This window comes from Dermatophagoides farinae, chromosome 2 (genome assembly GCF_024713945.1).
Source record: "Dermatophagoides farinae isolate YC_2012a chromosome 2, ASM2471394v1, whole genome shotgun sequence".
Classification (NCBI taxonomy): domain Eukaryota; kingdom Metazoa; phylum Arthropoda; class Arachnida; order Sarcoptiformes; family Pyroglyphidae; genus Dermatophagoides; species Dermatophagoides farinae.
In genome coordinates, this window is record NC_134678.1 from 1,985,552 (window position 1) to 2,009,668 (window position 24,117).

At 30.3% G+C, this 24,117-nt stretch overlaps 3 protein-coding genes across 5 annotated transcripts; 1 reads left to right on the forward strand and 2 right to left on the reverse strand.

Annotated features, from left to right (window-relative positions):
- Positions 1–636: 636 nt before the first annotated feature.
- On the reverse strand, positions 637–7,315 carry LOC124499837 (vesicle transport protein SFT2A). Of its 3 annotated transcripts, none has more exons than XM_075736106.1 (3): positions 7,237–7,315; positions 1,433–1,599; positions 637–1,186 (listed from the first exon to the last, which is right to left on the reverse strand). In XM_075736106.1, the coding sequence occupies exons 2-3, from the start codon at positions 1,498–1,500 to the stop codon at positions 922–924; spliced, it is 333 nt and encodes a 110-aa protein (XP_075592221.1). In that variant the 5' UTR covers positions 1,501–1,599; positions 7,237–7,315; the 3' UTR covers positions 637–921. The 3 variants fall into 3 exon arrangements, with proteins under 3 accessions (XP_075592221.1, XP_046919774.1, XP_075592220.1); XM_047063818.2 differs by lacking the exon at positions 7,237–7,315 and adding an exon at positions 2,927–3,105; XM_075736105.1 differs by lacking the exon at positions 7,237–7,315 and adding an exon at positions 2,341–2,398.
- On the forward strand, positions 3,421–14,127 carry Lrrk (Leucine-rich repeat kinase). The gene is made up of 7 exons (XM_047056939.2): positions 3,421–3,907; positions 3,983–9,215; positions 9,294–9,490; positions 9,555–11,648; positions 11,718–12,864; positions 12,930–13,049; positions 13,130–14,127. Exons 1-7 carry the CDS (start codon positions 3,707–3,709, stop codon positions 13,759–13,761), a joined length of 9,624 nt encoding a protein of 3,207 aa, XP_046912895.2. The 5' UTR covers positions 3,421–3,706; the 3' UTR covers positions 13,762–14,127.
- Positions 13,870–23,566, reverse strand: Ptr (patched domain-containing protein). Its single transcript, XM_047063747.2, has 5 exons — positions 21,118–23,566; positions 17,569–17,744; positions 16,909–17,065; positions 16,218–16,705; positions 13,870–16,156 (listed from the first exon to the last, which is right to left on the reverse strand). Exons 1-5 carry the CDS (start codon positions 22,112–22,114, stop codon positions 14,432–14,434), a joined length of 3,543 nt encoding a protein of 1,180 aa, XP_046919703.2. The 5' UTR covers positions 22,115–23,566; the 3' UTR covers positions 13,870–14,431.
- Between the last annotated feature and the right edge of the window lie 551 nt (positions 23,567–24,117).

Sequence of the window (24,117 nt, forward strand, 5' to 3'; positions counted from 1 at the left end):
CCTCTCAGTTTATCTATGTTTGCAATGATTCTGTGTCTGTATAGTTTATACACAATCCAAACATAACTAAGCCATTATCATCATATCAGAGCGCGCGTTTCACATTTCTTTTTTTCTGTTTGTAAAGTAAACGGAAAAGGAATGGAAAAAAAAAATTTCAGCATACAATTCACGATTCATATGGTGTTGATGATAATGTGAGAAGAAGAAAGAGAAGAAATTTGTATTGTCATCGAAAATATTGAAAGTTAATATTTCTGCATATATGTAGATGTAGTAGATGAAAAAAACAAGAATAAGAATCAAATGATTCTGTAGATGTGTACACACACACACACACACACATGTGATACAATCAATAAAATTCCAATCCAAATGGATTGATGATGATGATGAAGATGGTTGGTTGGTTTGCTTTGGCCAACCAACGATTTTTTTTCTGTAATTTATATCCACACATTCTGTACGAAAATATTTTTACCTGAACTTTAAAACTAAAAAAAAAAATTCCAATGCTCAAAATTTAGTTTGACCAAAGAGAATTTATTTTTCCTTTCCACAAAAAAATCAATCAATCATCATCAAGATATTATTATTTTAAGAATTTTTATTTTCTGTTTGTTTCTATAGGTGAGTGTGCAGTGTGTGGTTGTACAGTCTGTATTCTGGGATTGGCGATTGCCAACAAATATTTGTAGCCATTCTATAACGTAAATGTGTAGAAATTATAACTTTACATCGGAATTTCAGAAGTTGTTTATGTTGACCAAACAAGCATATAGACACATTGATAATGGAAACAGGGAAAAAGAATTTTGTTGTTGTTGTTGTTGTTGTTGTTGATATTTTTTGCACCAAATAAGCAAAAATAAAATTGAATTGAAAATGTTGAATCCAAAAAAAATATTCGAATGAAAATTATCAACAACAATAACAAAATGATGTACAAGTGGTTTGACAGAAATGTTTTAGAATAGTTTGTGCATAAGGCAAATAGGATAAAGCATACCAAATGAATGATAAGAATTGTATTGAACTGAATATAATTGCCAATACGGCTTTTTTCCACTTCAATGCTGATAATAATGTTAAAAGTATGGATAATATTAAAATCATTGAGGCGATTATTCTTGTCATGATGAACATTGATTGTAATTGTTCCATTGGTCCAACTAGAAACATGATGCTATATATATATTGGATTTAAGATACAAATAGGGATGCGATTGGATAGAATGATGAAGAACGAAAAAAAAAATAGAGAGAAAAATTAAGATTATCATTATAAATCATATCAAAATGTGTAAATTTGTGACATGAATTTCTCATTATTCTAAAATAAATAAATGAATAAATAAAGTTCAAAACTAAAGTTGTTTACATCATTTTATATGATGATGATGATGATGATTTGAAATATTTTTTTTTTTACCTAAATAAACATAATACAGTGGCGAATGTATAAATTGTTGCAAATGATTTTAGTGAAATTAAAATCATTGTCCATGCTAAGAATGTCAACAATAGGCTTAGTAATAAGCATCCAAGAAATAATTTTATTCGTGTGTAAAATGATATCTCCGGGAATAGTGATTTATGCTATTTTATCGTTGTCATAATACACATAGTCGGCCAATTGACAAACATTTAAACGTACCAAAGAACCGTCCCCAGCCACATACACCATCAATCCACACCATCGTTCATAGTGGAAATAAAGATAACCGATGACAACCAAACCATATTATGATAAGGCAAAAAAAAGAAAGAGAAAGAAAGAAAGAAAAAAAATGGTAGTAAAAATGTGAATAAAAATAGCATTAGAATAATTCTTGTATTTTGAAGTATTATATAAGGGGAATACGATGAAAAAAAAATGGTCAGATAAAAACAACAACAAGAATATAACGATAAACATCATTTGGAATAGTATAAGCGAATAATAATAAAAAGAAAATGGAAAAAATATCCAAAAGAATTGGCCGTTTTTGGAATCGTAGATGATGATGATGATGATGATGTTTATATACAACTTGAATGTCATAAATGGTTCATATATAAGCAGATTCGTTCAATGGCCGAATTCTCTTTCTATTTTTTTTCTGTCTAATTCCATGATAATTACGCAATCCTTTTGGCGAAAACATTGAAATGTATGATGAAAAACAAAAAAGAGTTAATCATCATGGTCATTGCCGTATCATCAAAACATTTTGTTCAGGCCATTGTCTCTTTTTTTTGTTCTTATTCTTTTTTTTACGAATAAAACGATAAATAATAATGTGACTAATTCGACTAAAGTATACTATTTCAAATTCGATTTTTTACTTAAAGTCTTACGTTTTTTCCGGCTATGTTTTTATTTAAAAAAAAAACAAAAACTTTTTTTCACTTTCTTCATCTGCAGATCATACGAAACACAAACAAAACGAAAAAGAAAAAGATTCTCTTTTTAAACATTTTCTCACATGACAAATTGATCAATTTTTATGGTGTACGACAAAAATTTCTTTTTTTTTTGTAGAGAAAAAAAACAAATATGAACATTTTCTATTTTTTTTTTTTTTGTTGAAAAATAATTGGGATGATGATTGAAACCATGATGATGATGATGATGACGGTGAAAAAAAAGATGCTGAAAAGCAGTTTTTTTTAGTTCATTATTTTTAGTGGTCAAGAGAGAGAACGAGACAGTGGATAGAAAGATTCGTTTCTTTAAAAAAAAACGCACACACACACACACAGACCAAAATATGGACACATGATAAATTTAATTAAAATAGTATCATGGTGACGTTAGAAAAATGGAATCCATTTTTTTGTTTTGTTTTGTTTTGTTTCAGATTCTTTTCAAATATACAGACAGGTATGATAGGGCAAAAAATGAAAATTAAAAATTACAAAAACATATATAGAAATTAATTACGGGTATTTCGATGTTGTCCAAAGTTGTGGAATCCATTTTTTTTTTAGTTCGTTAGTATTAACCAAAGAAAACGGAAATAAAACCAAAAAAATAGAAGAAGAAAATAACGATATTTCGAAAATTTGATCAAATGACAAAAACAATTTTCGAAAAAAAACTCCCCAACAAAAAAATATTAATCAATTTCATCATGATCCGTCATCATTATTGATTAAACGATAAAAGAATGAAAGAAGGATAGATAATGATAGTATGAATTGATCATTATGTGTGTCCATTGTTAAATTCTAATCAATCAATGTTTGATTGATAATATTTTATGTGTTCACATTATATAGCCGAATCCATCGTTATTGTGTACTGTAAATGGCTTCAAAATCCAAGATCTGCTGCCATCTATTGATAGGATCCTAATTTCGAATGGATACCAAAAACAATATACGCAACAAAAACAACAACAACAACAACAACAAAAAGAATCTCATCATGCGTTTTTCAATCGTCTGTGTATCCAATAAAAATCAGGCCATTGATGATATTCCTCGTGTTTGTGTTCAATTTCACCTGAATTCATTTTCAACCAGAATTTTACAGCATGGATTCTTTTGTATGATATATTCCACCATATGGATTTTTAATTATTTGATTTGTTTTGATTTGATTTTGATTTTATCAAACAAATTTTGGATTGTTTATTTCGATGTTTGTTTGTTTGTGTTTACACAATGATCATGACGATTATTATTATCATTAATATAATCAAAAAAATAAATTGTGTATATGCAAACCAGAATAATAATGACCTCCAAGATAAATATTGGTTCAAATAATAAAACTGATGATGATAATGATAACAACAACAATATAAATCAACAACAATATGACGATAGCATTGATGGCGATTTTAAAGGAAAACTATTACATCTTTCATGTCTTTGGAATAATCCTGAATTGCTTAGCGATTTACTTTTGGGTGATGAGGTTTGTTTCGTTGTAATCAATGTTAACAACAATAGATTTATCCGTCTAATAATTTTTTCCGCATTAATTTATTAGGCAGAAAATATTAATTCACAAGATTCAAAAGGTCGTACAGCTTTACATGAAGCTGTCATATCGGATAGCATGGAATGTGCAAGACTTTTGTTGATGAATGGAGCTGATCCTAACGTTCGATCTTATTTCCAATCTGAATCGACAACTTCATCATCATCAAAGAGTTGTTTACATCTAGCAGTACAAAGAGGAAATCTAGATATGGTACGTTTATTGATTGAATTCAATGCTGATATATTTCTACGTGATAATGATGGCAGGACTGCAATCGATTTGGCACAAAATGAAAACCATGAAAATATTGTAGATGAATTAAAAGCAGCGATTATCGAACATGAAACCAATCTTTATAAATCGTTAGCCATTGCTGTGCACAAAGGCGATGTTAAATTGATGTCGGAGCTCATTTCCGATAAAAGTTTAAAAATTGATGCCAATAATCAATTTGATCGGGAACGAATTCGTTCTATAATGAATTACTCATTAAATGGCTCAAATACGTTATTGTTCAAGGCATGTCAAGAAGGTCATTTAGAGATTGTTAAAAAATTGATACAAGCTGGTGCTGATGGCCGCACACATCCAACAACAAAATATTCTCCACTTTATATTGCATCCTATCACGGAAGACTTCATATATGTCAGATATTATTGGAACATTTTCCGGAATTATCCGCCATTTATACTGTTGAACATTGGCTTCCGATACATGCAGCCGCAATTAACAATCATCAGGAAATTGTACAACTTTTACTTGGTTATCCTTATCCAATCAAAGTTATGAAGCCATTTCTTACCAATCCAGCTCCAACAATTTCATCAAGACAAACGACTTATTCTTCGAATGAATTATCCCAAACAATTGGAACAAATGTTTCTAAATCTTCAAAGAATTCTTCAAATGAAGATAATTGTGATAGCCAATATGTATATTGTATGCCTTTCGATTTAAATGCTCAAGATGTAGCTGGCCAATCCGTTCTATATATGGCTACATTAGCTGGTAATCATTCATTAGTGGATTATTTGCTCAATTTACGATTAAAAGCTGTCATTTATGATGAAATGATAATGATAAATTCAAATGATTCTTCATTCGATGAAGATGATTTTTATGAAGATTGTGTTAGTCGTAATAGTACCAGTGGTAGTAGCAGTCCGGATATAACTGTGATCAGTTCTCTTGATTCAAATAAATCTAGTCAACGAAAAGATACTCAACTCAGCAATGAAATTAAGAAGATTTCCGATGATCAATTGGATAAAGACAAAAATTCATTTCGAAAACTAATGGGACATTTGATTGATAATTCCAGTTTAGATAAAAATAAAACTATAAAAGATTTTGGTCTAAAAATTTATCTAATAAATCCAATAAAGATAGATATGTATTGCAATCATAATAGAGAAACATCTTTACATTGTGCAGTACAAAAAAGACATTATTCAATTGCATCATTATTGTTGGAAAACGGTGCTTATCCAAACAATCCAATAAATGGATTGACAGCCAACACATCATCCATTATAACTCGTGTTTCGCATTTTAATCACAACCTATTCAATCCAAGATCATCCATTTCGGAATCTGTGAAAGATTTAAAAATTATAAGCAATCAATTGATTGGTAAAGATTCGAATAAATGTGCTGAAAATCTGGCCCATAATAAAGAGAGAAAATTTGAACCAAATGAATGTCGAAATCGTTCAACGGCACTTCGTGAAGCTATAAGAAATCGTGATAGAGCTATGGTTGACTTATTGCTTCGTTTTGGAGCTTGTGATCATATTGATTCTGGTAGAGATTGTGAACAAGAAGAATGTGATTCTTTGTCAGCATTAGAGATTGCATTTTCTAATCATGACTATCATTTTGTTTCAAAATTATTATCGCTAAAAGCATATCCAGATTCTGAATTTAAAGTGAACAAAAAATCATTCGATATAATCGGATCTAATTGTATGAATGCATTGAATCGTTTTCATATGATCAACAATTTTACTGTTAGTTCAATGTTTCCGACCAATCCGGTAATGGTCGATTGGCATTGTTTGAAAATTAATTCATTAGATGACTCATTTCATCACAATCTAACACAATGGTTGATTGATTCGGCATTAGTTTATAATGTTAAACTTAAATTGAGCCATATCCAAGATTCCGGTTCCTGGAACACTGCTTTGGCTGCCATTACAAGAATTGATCTATCGGAAAATGGTCTCATATCAGTGCCATTGATTTTATTTACCGATCTGCCATCATTAAAGATATTAAATCTGTCTAAAAATAAACTACAGACTTTACCGGAAATAAAAACCCATTCAAAAGAAAAAGCAATCGATGATGAAAGTGTTTCAAACATTTTTCGCAATAATGATGAATCAATTTCTCCTAGTCAATCATCGCCGAAAACTTCAAAAACATTCCTATCAAGGATGCGTAAATCGCAAAGCGTTACCAGTGCACTGTCAACTACATCAAGCAACAGTATGAAACAACATAATAAATATGCTAACAAATATAACAAAACCCGTTCAATCGATGGTTCAGAATGTTTATGGAATATGCCATGTCTTGAAGAGTTATATTTACAAGACAATCAGCTTGAATGTTTACCTTCATCATTGTTTCAGCAACCTGAATTGAAAATACTCGATCTTTCGAATAATAAATTACGTACTCTGCCACCATTGTTTTGGTTTAGTCCAAAATTGAGTGAATTAAATCTCTCATTGAATCTTTTGTGTGATTTACCATCGCCTGTGAATTGCTTGAATCAAATAACATTCGATCCACCATCAAGAAATTCTATTGTTGGTACAATGTCAAAAAGTATTTCAACATCAAGTATTTCAAGTAATTTGTCCATTTCTGATCTTAAATTGGATGTTGATAGCTCTGGTTGCTCATCGCCTATGATAACAACAGCAGCAGCTAAAATTTCTCAAACAAATCTCATACCTTTTGAATTGAACATTTTTAAACCATGGTCCGGCTCTGTTACCGTTTTGAGCGATTCATTCCATGATCAATTTGATGTAGTTCAGAATGCAACAAACAATAAAGAGTCATTACTTTCAATAGATGAAAATAAACATCATCCATATCATTTTCCATCATCAAGGCAAGAATCCTTAAACAGCAGTAATTTGATAAAACAACATTCTAGTTGTTCATTAATTCAACTTAATTTATCACATAATGGTTTTGATCGGATACCATTTTTTCTTTCTTGTTTGGCCACAAGACTTACCCATCTAAATATAAGCTATAATCGTTTGAAAACTGTTTTCGATCCAAACTATATTCTCGGTCATCTGCCACTCAGCTTGAGACATTTGGATTTGTCCCATAATCAAATTGATAATTGGTATAATATTGATGATGATATTGACCTGGATTCCGAATCTTCAGATGATTTATCCAATGGTGAAACGCGAACACTTTGTTTTCATAATTTTTTACGACAACAAAAATCATGTTTTTCACCAACGCTTCCATCTACATCGGTCGATAAGTTTATTGGTTGCCCATATAAACTGCATACAAAACTAGATAATCTTAAAACATTGATTTTATCGAATAATCATTTAAAAGAAATAATTGTCACACGTGAAGAATTGATCGAATGGATTGATTTTGAATTTGTTATCCAACAACAAGTGCAACAAAAATCCAAGAATATATTCACTTTCAATTTATCATCAAGTTTCGGTGATTCCAATCGCCAATCATCCAATTTATCATCATCAAATTTTGCGGCTCGATTGTTCTCCAATTTCGGTAGCCAAGATGATCTTCATAAATCGGCTAGTATGGAAGATATCAATTTGAATTATAAGGCTTCAAGATATGCAAAATTATTCTTTCCAAATCTTTCAATGTTAGACATAGCTAATAATCATGTATCACGTGTACCAAAAACCATATCTTACTACTCACAATTATCGGTTTTAAATCTCAGCGGAAACACTGAATTATCTTCATTGCCACCAGAAATGGGATTACTGGCTAAATTATGGAATCTTAATACTCGTGGTTGTATCAATCTTGAAGAACCTATTCGTTCAATGATCAATAGTAAATCGTATAAAACCTGTGATGTAATTAGCTACCTTAATTCAATCTTAGAAAATTCTAAACCTTACACAAGACTGAAATTAATGTTGGTCGGTTATCAAAACATTGGCAAAACATCATTACTAGAACAACTTCGTCATGAAGGCACTGCCAGAAGAAGTCGTGCCCCACCTGATCATTGGGGCAAACGTATTGGAAACAAATCGATGCATATGAAAACGACAAGAGGTTCAACTTTATCCACTGTTGGTGTTGATCTTTGTGAATGGACTTATGAACGAAAACCATTGAAAGGTTCAAATGTGCGTGATCGAAGTTTATCGCGTTCACGAATTGTTCAAGTTAACAATATCAGTAATAAAAATTCATTATTGAGTAATAATAATATTGGACCAATCACATTTCGAACTTGGGATTTTGGTGGTCAACGCGAATATTATGCTACACATCAATATTTTCTATCAAAACGTGCCATTTACTTGGTTGTTTGGAAAATAACCGATGGAGAGAAAGGAGTCATTGGAATGCATAATTGGTTGGTGAATATCCAAAGTCGTGCACCAAATTCCCCAGTAATAATTGTTGGAACTCATTATGATTTGGTTAAAGAATTCTATCCACCTTTTTATGCCAATGAACTTCAAAATATGATTCGTGATCGTTACATGTCCGATGCAGTTGATGCCGATAAACGTGGACTACCAAAGGTTGTTGCATCAGTCGAAGTGAGCATCAAAACCAGACATAATATTCGATTATTGGCTAATATTATCTATGAAACTGCAAGTGAAATGCGTTCTCCTGGTGGAAAAGATCGAATTCTTGAACAAAAAGTTCCGGCTACTTATTTGGCATTGGAAGAAATTGTAAGCATCTTAGCATTGGAAAGGAAATCGGAAAATTTAGAACCAGTTTTACATGCCGAACAATATCGACAAGAAGTTGCCCGTATGATGAAAGAAAGATATGATTTAGCTTTTAGAGATTATTCAGAGTTACAGCAAGCTACTCGCTTTTTACATGAAAATGGTGTTCTTTTACATTATGAAGATGCACATCTTAAAGATCTCTATTTTTTGGATCCTCAATGGTTATGTGATATATTAGCACATGTTGTTACTATAAGAGAAATTAATCCATTCGTTAAAAACGGTATGTAAAATCAATGAGCTATATAGTAATATGATAGATAATGAATTGATCGATAATTTTCTTACCATCCAATTTCAGGTATAATGAAAACGGAACATTTGTTACAACTTTTCAAAAATACCCACAATGCACCAATGGATGTACAGAGTTATCTACTTAGCCTTCTTAATAAATTCGAATTGGCCATCACTTGGGATAATAGAACATTGTTAATACCATCACTTCTTCCCACTGAGGAACAATTACGAGCCGGATATCTTGGATGGGACATTTCCGTATGTTTAATTAGCTTATATTTCAAAGTTTAATTGAATTCTTTTTACGATGCACACTATTTAGATTCCATTACGATCACGACTGAAAATTCGAAATCATCTAGCCAATGATTCTGGAAAAAATTCCACAAAGTTTCATTTTAAAAATCAATTATTTTTTCAAGAATTTACTGATTCACTAGATAATCAATTCAAATCTAATGATGATAAATTGAAAACAATTCCTTTATGTACAGTCACCGCAACAGCCCGTCATAATCAATCAATTCATCGTATTCTTATTCTTTCTTACGTACCTTGCGGATTCTGGTCACGTTTGATCGCTAGAGTTTTAGCTGATGAATCTGTAATCGATATTGTTCGTTCCTTTTATTCACTACCACCATACGCACACAACGATCCATTACTTATTGACTTTTTGAATAATGTCAAAACTTTCTGGCATTGTTGGCAGACTGGTTTTGGCTTACGCTATTTAGATACATTTTTATTACGAGTAAAAGAATTCTCATTAATTAATAATACGAATATAGAATCAAAGTTTGCTTTGAGTTCGACTTGGAAAAATTATTGCTATCCATATGACTATAATCGTATCAAGTTTTATCTTAGACAAAAAAAAGAATCGATCATCAATGACGATAAACAAACTTCAAAATCATCGGAATGGGGTGAAATTGACATATCTTCACAAAGTTCATCATTGATTGAAATTTATCTGCCAAATCAAGCATTACAAGTTGAAACTTGTTATTATCAAGAGATGAAAATTGAAAATGAAAATCGTTTAATTAAAAACAGCTATACATTGGAACCGAACATGGAGATGCTGACAAAATTATTGGTCATTATTGTCGAACATATCGATACTTTGCTGGAAGATTGGTATCCTTCTTTAGGCACTCGATTTATTCATACTTCTGATGGTCGATTTTTAATCACTCGTGTTGTTCCTTGCATTTCGTGTTTGCAAGCATTTTTAAACAATAAAAACGAAACAAACAATTCTGATGAAGCTAAAGACTCGAACAAAAATAAAGAAATTTTATCACCAGACACCAGTGAAATTGATTCGAATTTGGTCGATTTTTACAAGCTTGAAGTTAAAAAAGCAGCTTTACAAGCCACAAATGTATCAGATCAGCAAAATTCTTCTATTTTTTCTACAATCAAAGCCAATACTGACAGTTCATCACACAATGCTTCATCCGAACTGAAATCAGAAAACAAAATTCGTTATCATCGTGTGAATGCATTCATGGTTGAAGAATGCATACTATCAGTTTATGAAGATACACGCCTTGAATGTTTTAATCATGGACGAATTCGTATGGATAAGATTGCGCCAGATTTTGTATTTCGAGATTTGAAAGACAATTACCGAATTGAGAGTGATCAATTGAAATTTGGAAAACTCCTTGGAAGAGGATCGTTTGGTTTCGTGTTTCGTGCTCACTATCAACCGATTCAAAAGATTGTTCAAACAAAAAAAGAAAACATGATTCCTTCTACGGTTTCCAATTCAACATTTTATTTACAAAAAAATGATCAAAATTCTTACAATAAAAACTATGAAGTAGCATTGAAATTATTACAGCCAATCAAAATTGAACTATGTTCAAAAGGAATTCGAAAAGCAGATGTGGAAGCATATACGGCAATGAAATCTAAATGGGAACGTGATCCTCTTCAATATTCTTGCAAAGCTTATTGCACTGCACGAACTGAATTGAATATATTACTCAATCTAAAACATTCGAATATTGCATCTATAATTGGTATTTGTCCTAAACCTCTTGCTTTGGTCCTAACATTAGCTCCACATGGTTCATTAGACATTCATACAAAAGCTTATCGTCGTTCGGGAGCTCGTATTTCGGCCATTATTCTACAGAAAGCATTTCTTCAAATTTCAAAAGCTTTAGAATATCTACACCAACAACATATTATATACAGGGATCTGAAATCTGAGAATGTACTAGTATGGTCATTTCCTCATCCCTATGCAAATCATCCACATTCTTCTTCATATCGAATCGTTAATCAATCTAATCATTTTGGAAATGATGAAGTTCTCCTTAAATTGGCCGATTATGGTATTTCACGATCGGCATTACCAACTGGAACCAAAGGGTTTGGAGGCACTGAAGGTTTTATGGTATGTGACAAAACTTTTAATATCATAAAATATTCATGACGATTTTTATTTCTCCTTTATCATCATTAGGCACCTGAAATAATGCTATTCAATGGTGAAGAAGAATATACAGAAAAAGTTGATTGTTTTTCTTTCGCAATGTTTATGTATGAATTGTCTACATTACGATTTCCATTTGAAGGACAAGAATTTGCAATACGTGAAAGTATTTTAGATGGAATACGCCCTGCGATCACTCAAAAAGATCTTGAACATCTTCCTGAATCATTTATTGATTTGATGACCCGTGCCTGGGCTCATGAACCAAGTGAAAGGCCTAACATGTCACAAATTGTTTCGATAATTTCAGCTCCTGAATTTTGTTCACTTCGTGATGTTGCCACGTTGTCAGATAATAGTGCATTGATTTGTGCTACTGGATTTCAAAAAAGTGATTCATTTGAAAATAATAACAGGAAAAAATTCGGCCTTTTCCTGAGCAAAATTGGCAAGCAAATTGATTTTCTTGAAGTTGATGGAAGCAAATGGAATCCAAATGGACAGCGACTTGTTTGCGAAAATTTAAACAAGCGTACAATAACTAGTTCTTGTATTGTAAATAGTAATCAACTTTGGCTTGGCGATTCTACCGCTTGTATCAATATATATTGTTTCAATGATGATTCTAATTATCATCAAGATAATGCATTTCAATTGCTTTGTATGGTAAAACTTGAATTTGAAAATCCTGCTTCGGTCATTGCAATTAAATCAATTTGTTGGATAGAAAAAGTTGAACTAGTCATCATCTGCTCAAATAATGGCGAAGTATGGTTACTGAATTTCAAAAACATAATGAACAAATTAGAAACTACTATTGATTTAGATGTCACTTTAACATCAAGTTCATTGGGAATCAAAAAGATTGATAATAATAACCTTCCTACTTTTTGCGTTGCTAACGTAGCTATTGATTCATCAAACAAAACTGTAAATAATAATAATAATGATACCCAAACTGGAATATATTTCGATATCTGGTGCGGTCAAATTGAAGGCCAGATTGTAATATTAACATTTAAACGTTCGACATTGGAAATTGTGAGACAAACTACAATTGATCATTATATTGATCGACATTTTAATCAATTCAATGTTCCTATTGCTGAACGAAATGATGTATTCCTATTGGTCGGTACGAATAATCAACCATTTGTCTTTTCTGTTTTATATTCAGGTTTGAAACGAATTATCTCATTTTCAATATTTTCATTTGAATCTAATTATTACTCTTATATACAGGCTATATAATTTATCAATGGGATGCTCAAAAGAAAATTATTACTCACAAGTTGGATTGCTCAAAACTTGCTCCTTGTTCGGAAAGTCTTATGTCGATTAGTATTGAAGATCATCTCAAACGTATGTGCATTTAAATTTTTTTTTAAATTATTGATTTATTCCATAATTTTTTTTTCTTATTTTCGCAATCATATAAATAGCTGGAAATTGTCGAATCAGTGAAATAGCTATCAATGAAGATAATGATGAGATCTATGTTGGTACTAATTTTGGTTGCATTATTGTTGCCGAACTAAAATCACTTAAACCAATCACTGTATTTCGGCCATATCAACGTGAAGTAAAATTTATAATTACATTGAATAATTACGGCAATAAAATTCACCATACAATGATAAATTCAACCAATGACGATGAATCTCATCATGAACAACGTTTGGATAATAACGAAACGAATGATAACAACAAAGAAATTCGAAATAAAGATTTCTCATTATCATCTATTAGAAATATTTGGCCATTTAATAAATCAACGAATAATAACGTTACGAGTCCAACAGTTGATAGTAAAAAGACATCAATGAAGCCACCGTTAAATAATGATAACAAATTGAAAAATATTCTACCGAAAAAGAAAAACATTAAACCATTCGTTACAATTGGAAGAGGTTATCGAAATTTACTGGACAGATTTACTTGTTCTTCAAATCATCATGAATCATCGCCAAGGAATAACGACATTTACAGTGATTCCAATAAAAATATCAAACTAAAATATGCCAGTCAATTTCATGCCATTATCTGGGATTCTGGTTTTTGGAATTTTTCATAATTTTTCAACATTTTTTTCTATTGTTCAACAAAACAAAAAAAAAACTTTTCCAATACAAACAAATATTTTTCTCTCATACAAACATACCTATCCACCGATTCACATTACTTTGTTATTTACTTCATTGTTTTTATTGTTTTTAGTTTTTATGAAAAATTTAATTTTCTCTAAATTAAATATAAAAAAAATCACTATTATATTTACAAAAGAAAAAAAAAATGAAAACATTATAACAGTTTTTTTCAGAAAAATTACCACCATAATGGACTGGTCAATTATTTCGAAGAATATTCATATTTATGAGAAGTTTGATTACAAAAATTGCATTTTTTTCGAACAAATAATAAAAACAAAATATACAAGTTTTGATCATTGTCAATTATCATTCAAAGAACAAATCATTAGTCGCACTATATATATATAGTTTTAATGCGATTTGATTAGACAGACTGAGAAGAAAAATTAACATTTTTTTTCATTTTTCTTTCAGGATTCTTTCGGAAAATAAATAAAATGAGAAAAAAAATAAATAAAAATAAAAATTTCATATATATGACTTATAAAATCAAAAGAAATAGAAAATTATTACTTTTCTAAATCATTTTATGAATGACTGGAAGTCTATAGTTGAATTTTGTAGTGGCGATAATTTCATTTCACATTGGTTTCATTATTGAAAGTTACTATTATCAGTTTTGTTTTGGTTTGCAGGAACGGTTCCAGACCACCTACTATCCCAATGAAGATTATAATCAAAATAATGATATGAAGATGTATTCATTTCATTTCGATTCAATATTATATCTGGATCCTGTTGTATTCTGTGTGTCGTTCTATTTGGTTTTAAACTACCAATCCGATATGATTGAAGCCGTTGTCTAGTAGATGGATATTCTTCCAAATATCTATTATAAGACATTGGTATGAATCGATTTAGATTATGATGATTGTTTTGCTGTTGATGATTGAATAATGATGGTGGTAAAATATTTCTATTCATACGTTCTTCGTGGCCATTCGTTGGACCTATTCTCGATTGGCGATTATTTTTAAAATTTCTTCTCGGTTCAACCATTTCAGTATCATTACTTTTACTTCTTGTGACAAACATTTTCGATGCATCTGTCGATTGTTCCAAACTATCGCTTAAATAGCCATCATTAACATGATGATTTTCGATTATTCTTTGTGGCTGTTTTTTCACTATCATATCGACATGATGATCAATTTTTGATTCAGCAGCTTTCCAACTACTTTCACTACATTCTTCAGCACTTGTACCAAGTCCAAGATCTTTTTCAGCTACTACACTACTGTCAGATACCGAAAGACTTTTTGATCCTTCCACACTAACTTCGTCCACAATTCGTGGTCGTCGATTTTGTTTGATATTATCAACAACAGTATGATTTTCACTGTTGCATGCAAGATTTATGTAAGAAGGTCGTGGAATGTATATCGGGCCACCATTTTTATGAACAATAGTTTTTCCATCGAAAAATTTTTCTGCCGTAAAAAACGGTAACTCTTTCTGCATTGTTTGTAAATTTGTTGTTTTAAAATGATAAGGCTGTGGAAGTTTGCTTGATAAATGTAATGATTTGTTGTCTGATGATTGACCTTCTGACAATAATTTCGGTGGTTGGCGACAAATGTCGGTTAATGAAAGTAGGACTGGTAGTAAAAGGATACCATGTGTTGCACCGAATAACATCACAAGAAAAACAGTTTTGAAAAAAGTCACAAATACATAAGACGGTGCAAATGCTAATGCTATTATACCAAGAACTGTTGAAACACTGCCTTGAAAAATTGGTAATCCTAATGAATAAAGAGCCGATTTTACTCGTTCACCGGGAGTACGTTCATTACAAGAAATATATGCATAGGAAATGTGTGCAGAAAAATCTACAGAAAAACCTATACACATGATCAAATTGATCATCGATATTGAATCCAAATTTACATTCCATAATGTCATATAACCGATGACGCCAATTTCAATCGATATGATTGAAAATGCTACCCAAATAGCACATGATGGTGATGGAATGAATATTAACGAAATGGCCATCATTACGATTGCAGCAACAGTTATGGTCTGAATCGATATGCTACGAACCAGAACAAATTGATCAAAAAATATGAAATAATGATGATAAATAGTAACATGGAATGGAAAACTATCAGCAATTCCACGCAATGAAATCAGCATTTCTTTTTCCATATTTGCATCAAGAATGTTTTTTGCTTGAATTATATATCTAGATGCAATGACTTCGGAACCATCTTCATTGAAAACGACATCAAAACGAAATTGTTCAGTTAATGGAAAATGGAGAAAAATATCACGTAATCCACGATAAAAATCCAATGGATCGGATACATTTAAAGCCTATAATAGTTTTTAAAAAAGTTTTAGAATTATTCTCAAAACTGCTATATAATGATAGTACCTGGAGGAAAAGAAAACTATCGTCTTGGCCGAGAAATGTCAAATATGATCGAAGCCATGATTCAGTCATTGATTTATCAGCCACATAAGGACTTTCTTCGAATTTTCGTAACATATCTTCAATTTGTTGTTGAATTTTCGGATCTGCATAGTTCATCGTTTCATTGACGACCACTTGTATCCGATAAGGATATTCACGAAAATATTTATCCTCAAAATCATAGAATTGTATCGAATATGAATCATCTCGTGATAATTTTCTTCTATCCAATCCTTCTTTTATTACACTGCAGCCATAAATACCGATGAATAAATAGATGAGAAATACACTTATGACCAATAGCTTGACCAATGGCCGATTCAATGATTCTGCCAATACATCACGAAAAAATATCATCATCATATGTTCTTTGTTATCTTTTGGATTATCCGGATCATTTGGATTACGTCCTCCAGTACAAAGTAAACGGAAGAAAAAGCCCTTATCCTCTGAAAATTGAAAAAAGTTGATTATAAGTTTTATTTATGAAATTGATAGATAATTATAATCATATAATATAGATAGATAACCATTTAAATACTAAAATTTCCTATCAATTAGTAGATGATCAATCTATTGATGAATGATCAAAAAACGAAATTAAGTAGAGAAAAAATAAATAAATAAATAAATGAAAAAAAATATGTCATACCCGCAAGCGATTTAGGCAACACCGGTATACAAATTAGACCATGAAGATTACGTCGTTCAACTTCACCAAAATAAGCCATAAGACCGCCAAAAAATGTTATATGATAAGCATAAGTGAATAGTACAGCAACCGATGTATAGATGCAAAAGATTCGAACCTGTAACAATACAAAAAAAAGGGTCAACCATTATTATAATCGATGAATAGTGTTAGTGAATATATATTATCTATTTGAAATGATTGAAAGACTGTCAAATTTAAATGGATTATCGCTTTCACTATAATATATCTCAAAGAATGACGAAAATAATATTCAAACTATCGGATTTTCTTTGCTTTTCATATTGTTTCTCTATTTGTGTTTTTTTTTCTTGCAAACAAAAGTAGCATGAAAAATTGAAAATGAATGAACTTTAACAAACTAGTATATAAAACAAAAAAAAACTTGTATGAATCAAATCGATGAACTAATAGGTGATTAACATGGATACTATTACATATATAACAAGTGTATTTAGATGTAATAGAAATGATTGGATAAATTGGATGAATAGAATGATTTGGAGAAAAACAAAAAAAAAAAAAAAAACAGTGAAGTCAAAATCCAAATGGAAAAATCAAATAAAATCAATGTATATATGAAAGGGGATATAATATTACCGATGGAAAAGGCGTGATGATGCCGATCATAAATGAAATAAAATTGGTCAATGATGTAATTGTAATGGAGACAGCTGCTTCCGCATATGTATGACTTAATCGTTTTGGTACACTCATTGTTGGATTGGTTCGTCGCCATGCAGCCAACAATACGAATGCATCATCCATACCGACACCTGTTGTAATGAAAATCATTAAATTATCATCATGAAATCATTATGAAATTGAATATTTTAGTGGTAAACAAATAAGTAAAAATTTACATTAATCATTATTTTTAGAAGAAAAAAGAATGAATTAAATGTCAAATATGATGACCAGTCACAGATTTCTGGGTCATTTATTTTATCATATTTTTTTTGGGGAGAAAATTTCCACTTGTTTATACATTTGTCTGTGTGTTAATATTTAACCCAAATAACTTTTTTTCAAATTCATTTTAGATTTTATGGAGAATGTGTGTATTGCGGTTAAACAAACAAGGTCAAAAACGGTGTTTAGTTTTTTTTGCTATATCTCAAACAGACAATGTTTGTATGTTGTTTGACTTTGAGTATTTATTTTATCTTCAATTAATAGCCAAACAAAATGAATGTTATTTCTACAAAAATAGCCTATGCATCTATCCATCCATCCATCCATCCATCAATGATGGAATCATTTTCCGTGAAAATGGCAGAAATAAAGATTATTCAATTGGAAAAAAAATTTGGAATAAAAATAGAAATTTCAATGATCAGATTATGGTCATCATGGAATCAAACCATTTACGATGACCATCATCAACTGTAGATGTTGAATTTATATACTCTCTCTCTTTCTCTCTCTCTCTCTTACGCACACATACACACACATCTATCTAAATTGAAATCGAAAAGTTTTTACCATTCAATTTCAAAATCTGGAAAACCTATCAATTATTTAAATGAGAAACAAAAACAAAAATAAAAATTATCAATGTTGTTGTCGATTAATGTGGCTTAAGTCTTCATTCATTCATTTGACTTTGACTTTCGATTCAACATACATTTTTTTATCTGATTATCTATTTATCTGTTTAAATATACTCTTATTATTACAAATAAATAATCACAAGATCGATGGACCGAATTGAATTTATATTCATTCATCGTTTTAGTTTACATTTTAGTCTAAAATGATTTTTAGATTTTCAAATTGTATATACAGGTTAGCAGTAAAAATTTTTTCTTCTTCTTTAACTCTTAAATTTAGCATTCATATGGCCATATATCATTTTCTCAACAAAAAAAAAACAACATCCGACAATTAGTGAAAGGGAATTATTTATTTTTTTATTGAAAAATTTTTTCAAACAAAAAATTTTCTATTCAAAAACAAAACCAGCTATGTGAATGGTGGAAATAAAAAGTCAGCAACAAGTTTCTCCAACTTTTCATACAAAAGTATTTAAAAACTTCACGATCACTTATTTGACACACAATGATGATGATGATGATATCGGTCAATGATAGTTATCATTCATGACATATTGATATACATTTTGGCGAAAAAAAAGTCATATAGATTGATAAATAGATAGCAATTTCATCATCATCAACATCACAACATTGACAACGGAAAAAAAAGCAAAACATTCGGGTCATTTAACATTGCATACAATTGGCCGTTTTTCATTTATTGTCTAAATTTATTATTATTATTATTGATTTATTTACAAACACTTTGAATCAAATAATGGACATTGAATTTTGAAAAAAAAATTTTGAGTGATATCATTCACATTCAAATGTGATGATGACCAAAATTGTTTTGTATATACGTGTTTGGTTGTTGAATTTTTTTTCTGTTTTTTTTTTGAATGACCATCTTCATTAACCTTGACCTTATGTCCGAATGCGTGTTTCATATACTTTTATTATGTACCGAATATTTTCGATTATTTAGGATGTTTAAAATAATACACAAATGAAAGAAAAAAACAAAATTTTCACATGTTTTTTTTGTAATTTTACTTGATTCAATGACACAATTGAATTTATTGAATATTTTTACTTTTTTGAATCTTGTTGTACTATTGTGATTAACCTAAATTGTAAAAATTATTTTTGAACACGAATTTTTCAATCGTTAAAACTGGTTATGATGATGTCAGATGTTGAATGTTTTGAATTGTTCATTGAATAAACAAATGAACCATGAAATTTTTTCTGGTTCAAATTGTGTTACCTATTATGCAGCATGTGTGATAAAATCTGATGAACATAATTATTATTGTATATGAATAGAAGACAAAAAAAATCATATAATCAAGCTAATTCATATCATTCACGCCACCACTATTTACGAATATGACTAATTAGATTTTTGTCATTGTCATTTGTGTGAAACATGTTTGTAAGGTAGTGAAAATCAAAAAAAAAAAAAATGGAATATATTAGGCGGTACATATGGATTAGCCAATTTACATTTGATAATTGAATTTCTCTATCATTTGAAATATGTCGCAAACAAACACAATTAAATCTATGTATAACTAAAATAACCAAAATACTGGTAATGGAGGAGAAAAAAGGGATATTTCTCATTTCATTTTTTTCTCCTTTTTTTTCAATCAAGTTTTATGTTCAAAAAAGAAATTTTATATAACAATAAAAATTTTCATCTACTGGACTGTAATTTTTCAATTGTTAACCGGATTTTCAACTGTTCCTGTTCAAAAAAAAATTTGGAAAACGGATGTGAATGATGACAGAAAAAAAAGAATGAGAGAAAAAAACATTCATTTTGCTAGATGTTGAATATTGAAATTGTTTGGTCATATGGACAATTGTATATATCGCCTTGTATGTGTGATAAATGTATTGCAGCATTTCATGGTTAACTGATAAATTGTCGTCATTGTTTTTTTTTTGTCGCAGTTGAAATGATCTAAAACAAACTGGCCAACAACAACAACAACAACAACAATGAATAAAATTTTTGTTTCCATCATCAACATTTGTTTTTGTTTTGTTTTTTGTTTTTTTGGAACATGATTACAATTTCCCTGAGGAAAGTAACACATACATTCAATCAGATACATATATAGAAGAGGCATTGATCCTAGGTCTTAAGCGAAAACATATGCAGACATTTAATTATACCAGTCTTGTGTTTATATGACAGATACAGGTACAGGTAGCAATGTGACAATTTATTTCATTTCATTTTTTTTTTTACTAATAAACAGAAAAACAATTTATATGACACACATATTACATTGAATGTTTTTTCATGCATAAAAATGGATCTATTTTTTTTCTCCATAGAAATAGGTAGAAAAAAAGATCATTGATATATATTGAATAAAGTAATCACAAACACACACACACACCATTATCATCTCTAATAATCAATGATAATAATAATCACTTTACTTTCAGAAGCAAAAAAACAAAAAAAAATGGATATCCGAAATTGGATTCAGTAACATACAAATAAAAAATCAATCAGACAAATAACGGAAATGATAATACAAAAGGTGAAATAAAAGTAATAATTATATATTTGTCAAATGTAAACACTTACCTAACATTAAGAATGGAGCTGCTAGATTGATGCCAATCATTTCGATACCACAATAAACACAAAGACCGAATGCACCAATAACGGCAATACCGGCCGATAAACAACCCATTAGACCTAGCCATGGTTTGGATCTAACCCAATCAAACATCATACAGGTGCCAATACTAAACACAAGCATAATGGCTATTGTAATACTGAAGAATGGCACCAAACTATGTGTATTACTATCAAGCTCTTTTTGTAATGTAGTCGATATAAAACGTGAAACAATAATGTTCTCATATTGAACTGATGCAGCAAAATCAAGAAATCGTTGTTCCCATAATTGGCCACGAATATCACCATTTTTGATTGTTGTATCAGCGAAATACATTAAATTTACACCTTTAGCCGATTCGATGATGTTATTAGCATCACGTTGAACACCACCAAGATAAGCGGGAAAAAAATATGCTTTATATGTTTCATGATTAACCCAAATAGGATATTTAAGAAAATATCTATTCGCTTCAATATCATCGATTTTGTTATCAAAATCAAGTATATCATTGTTGAAACATTTAAATTCATGTTTGGCGCACATATCTTGATATCGATAAATTTTATCATCCCATTCAATTGTTAGATTTTTGATGGCACTATCTAGTTGCATTAATTCATTCCAAACGGATCTTCTTAATACAGAACCACCATCACGAGCCGTTATAATTAATCGTCCAAAACGGCCTTTATGAGTGATTCGGCCAAGATTAAAATTCTGTGTATAATTGATGGGAAAATATTCATCAATAATGGCACGTTCAAGCTTAGAACGGCCATCGGTTGGTGAGAACAGATATTCAGGATCATCCTCATAACGTAACCGTTGTAGACCGGTAGCTAGTATACATGCAATGAAAAAAGGCACAAGCACAAAATAACCAGGATATTTGCCTACGATGTATCCCAACTTTTGGAAAACAATCGATAGGGCCGTATCGATGCACATACAAGTCATGATTATTATTAATTGATGCCTGTTGATTTAATTGGTAATTGGATGAGCTGATGAGTTTATTGTTGGTTATTTTCAAGGACCAGATTTGGTCCTTTATGATGAAAAAACAAACTAACTGTTGATGAAATGATGATGATGTTAATGATGAAATGTAAAATGATTTACAAATAATAAAAAAAAAGAAAAGAAAAAACCGATTGACCGACAAAGACAAAACAAAAAAAATACCAAAAACAATCACGATCTATGTCTTCTTTCAATGATCCAGAAGCTTATAATTGCACACTTTTCAATCGATTTCTTCTTCTTTCACTATCTTCTTTTTTTCGAATATTTCTCTCTTCGGTTCGTTCTTTCTTTTTCGTTTGATTTTGACTGACTTCTCGTTTTCTGTTACTGCCATTCATATATATTAACAAGAAAATAAAAAAAAACGTTATCGTTGGTCTAATGTGTTGATGATAACTCGAATCATGCCCATGCCATCATTGTCGTTGTCGTCGTCGTCGTCGTCGTTGTTGTTGTTGTTGAAGTGTATAGAAAATAAAGACAGTGATGACCGTTATAGTGGAATGCGAACAAACCGTTATCCCGTTTGAAATAAATGATTCAAATGTTTGAGAAAAGAAAATCTTCTTTTACGAATAAGTATAAAAGAGATCGGTGACCAATGCATCAAGATATGGCTACTGTCGATATCGATGTCGAATGATGTTGTCTCTGTCAATGTATGATGATGTTCATTACTACCACCATCATCATCATCACCACGAATTATATATTAAAATACGAACACGACCAAACTGAGATCCAAAGTAGCCAACAACAAACAGACACACACACACACACAAGATTTTTAATGATGGATTAAATCGAGCAAATTGAGTTAAGTTGAATGAATTGCCTATTTTTTTTTGTCTAATTCCCCGGACAATTCGAAATCGATCCGAAATTTTCGACGTTTAGCCTAGAAACATATCTACATTCACTGAAAACATTAACAACTACAAACACAGTGCACACAAATTGAAAATCGATCAGATTTATTTAGTTGAATAATAATAATGGTCATAGAACGGAAATTAAAATTTCAACTAAAAACCATAATATAAATGAATGAATGAATGAATGTAAACTTTTCCGATGCCATTGATGATATGATGGTCAGTGTCGAGTAAAAAAAAAGAAAATGAAAAAAACAACCGGTTTTTCTTCACTAAATATCCGGTGATAATCACAAAATCACAGATTTAGATTGGTAAAAATTTTCACTTTTTAACATTTTCAAATTTCAAATTTTTTTCATATAATCACAGAATTGAATAAAGTTCACAATCACAATTTGTAAAAAAATGCATAGATGAAATAAAATGGTTGTTTTGACATTCGAACAACACACACACACACACACACACACACACAAACCAACCATATAGACAATGAATGTCGAATGAATTTGAATGAAATGATTTGGTTTAGTTTTTTTTACCCATTTTTTTGTTATTAACGCAATGAAATTCACTTTATTTCTGCTACAAAATTGTGTGTTGTTGGAACGACATGTTTCTATTGCTGTTCTTAAGATTGAAATTTATGTATCACAAAGAAAAAGAAAAGGAACTGCACACACACACACACACACATTGTTGCAAACATCGACAATTTGAAATTGAATGAAAATTTAAACGACATTGTAAAAGGAAATCATGCATTCATGCATGATATATTTTGAATCACAGAAAAAAAATATTGAAAAAAAATTATAAATCAAACACAAATATGAAAGTGGAATCAAATTTTTTCCCCGTTGTTGTTTTATCTATAATTCAATGATTATTTTGATGTGTTGGACATTAAAAATGAACAATTAGAATCGGTGAAACACGTGCACGTGTTTCAAAATAAAAAAAAACGAATTTTACCACAATTTGGCACAACGATAAATTTATTGTTTGAATGTAAAAATCTCTGTTAATTCTAATGGAAAAGAAAAAAAACATCAA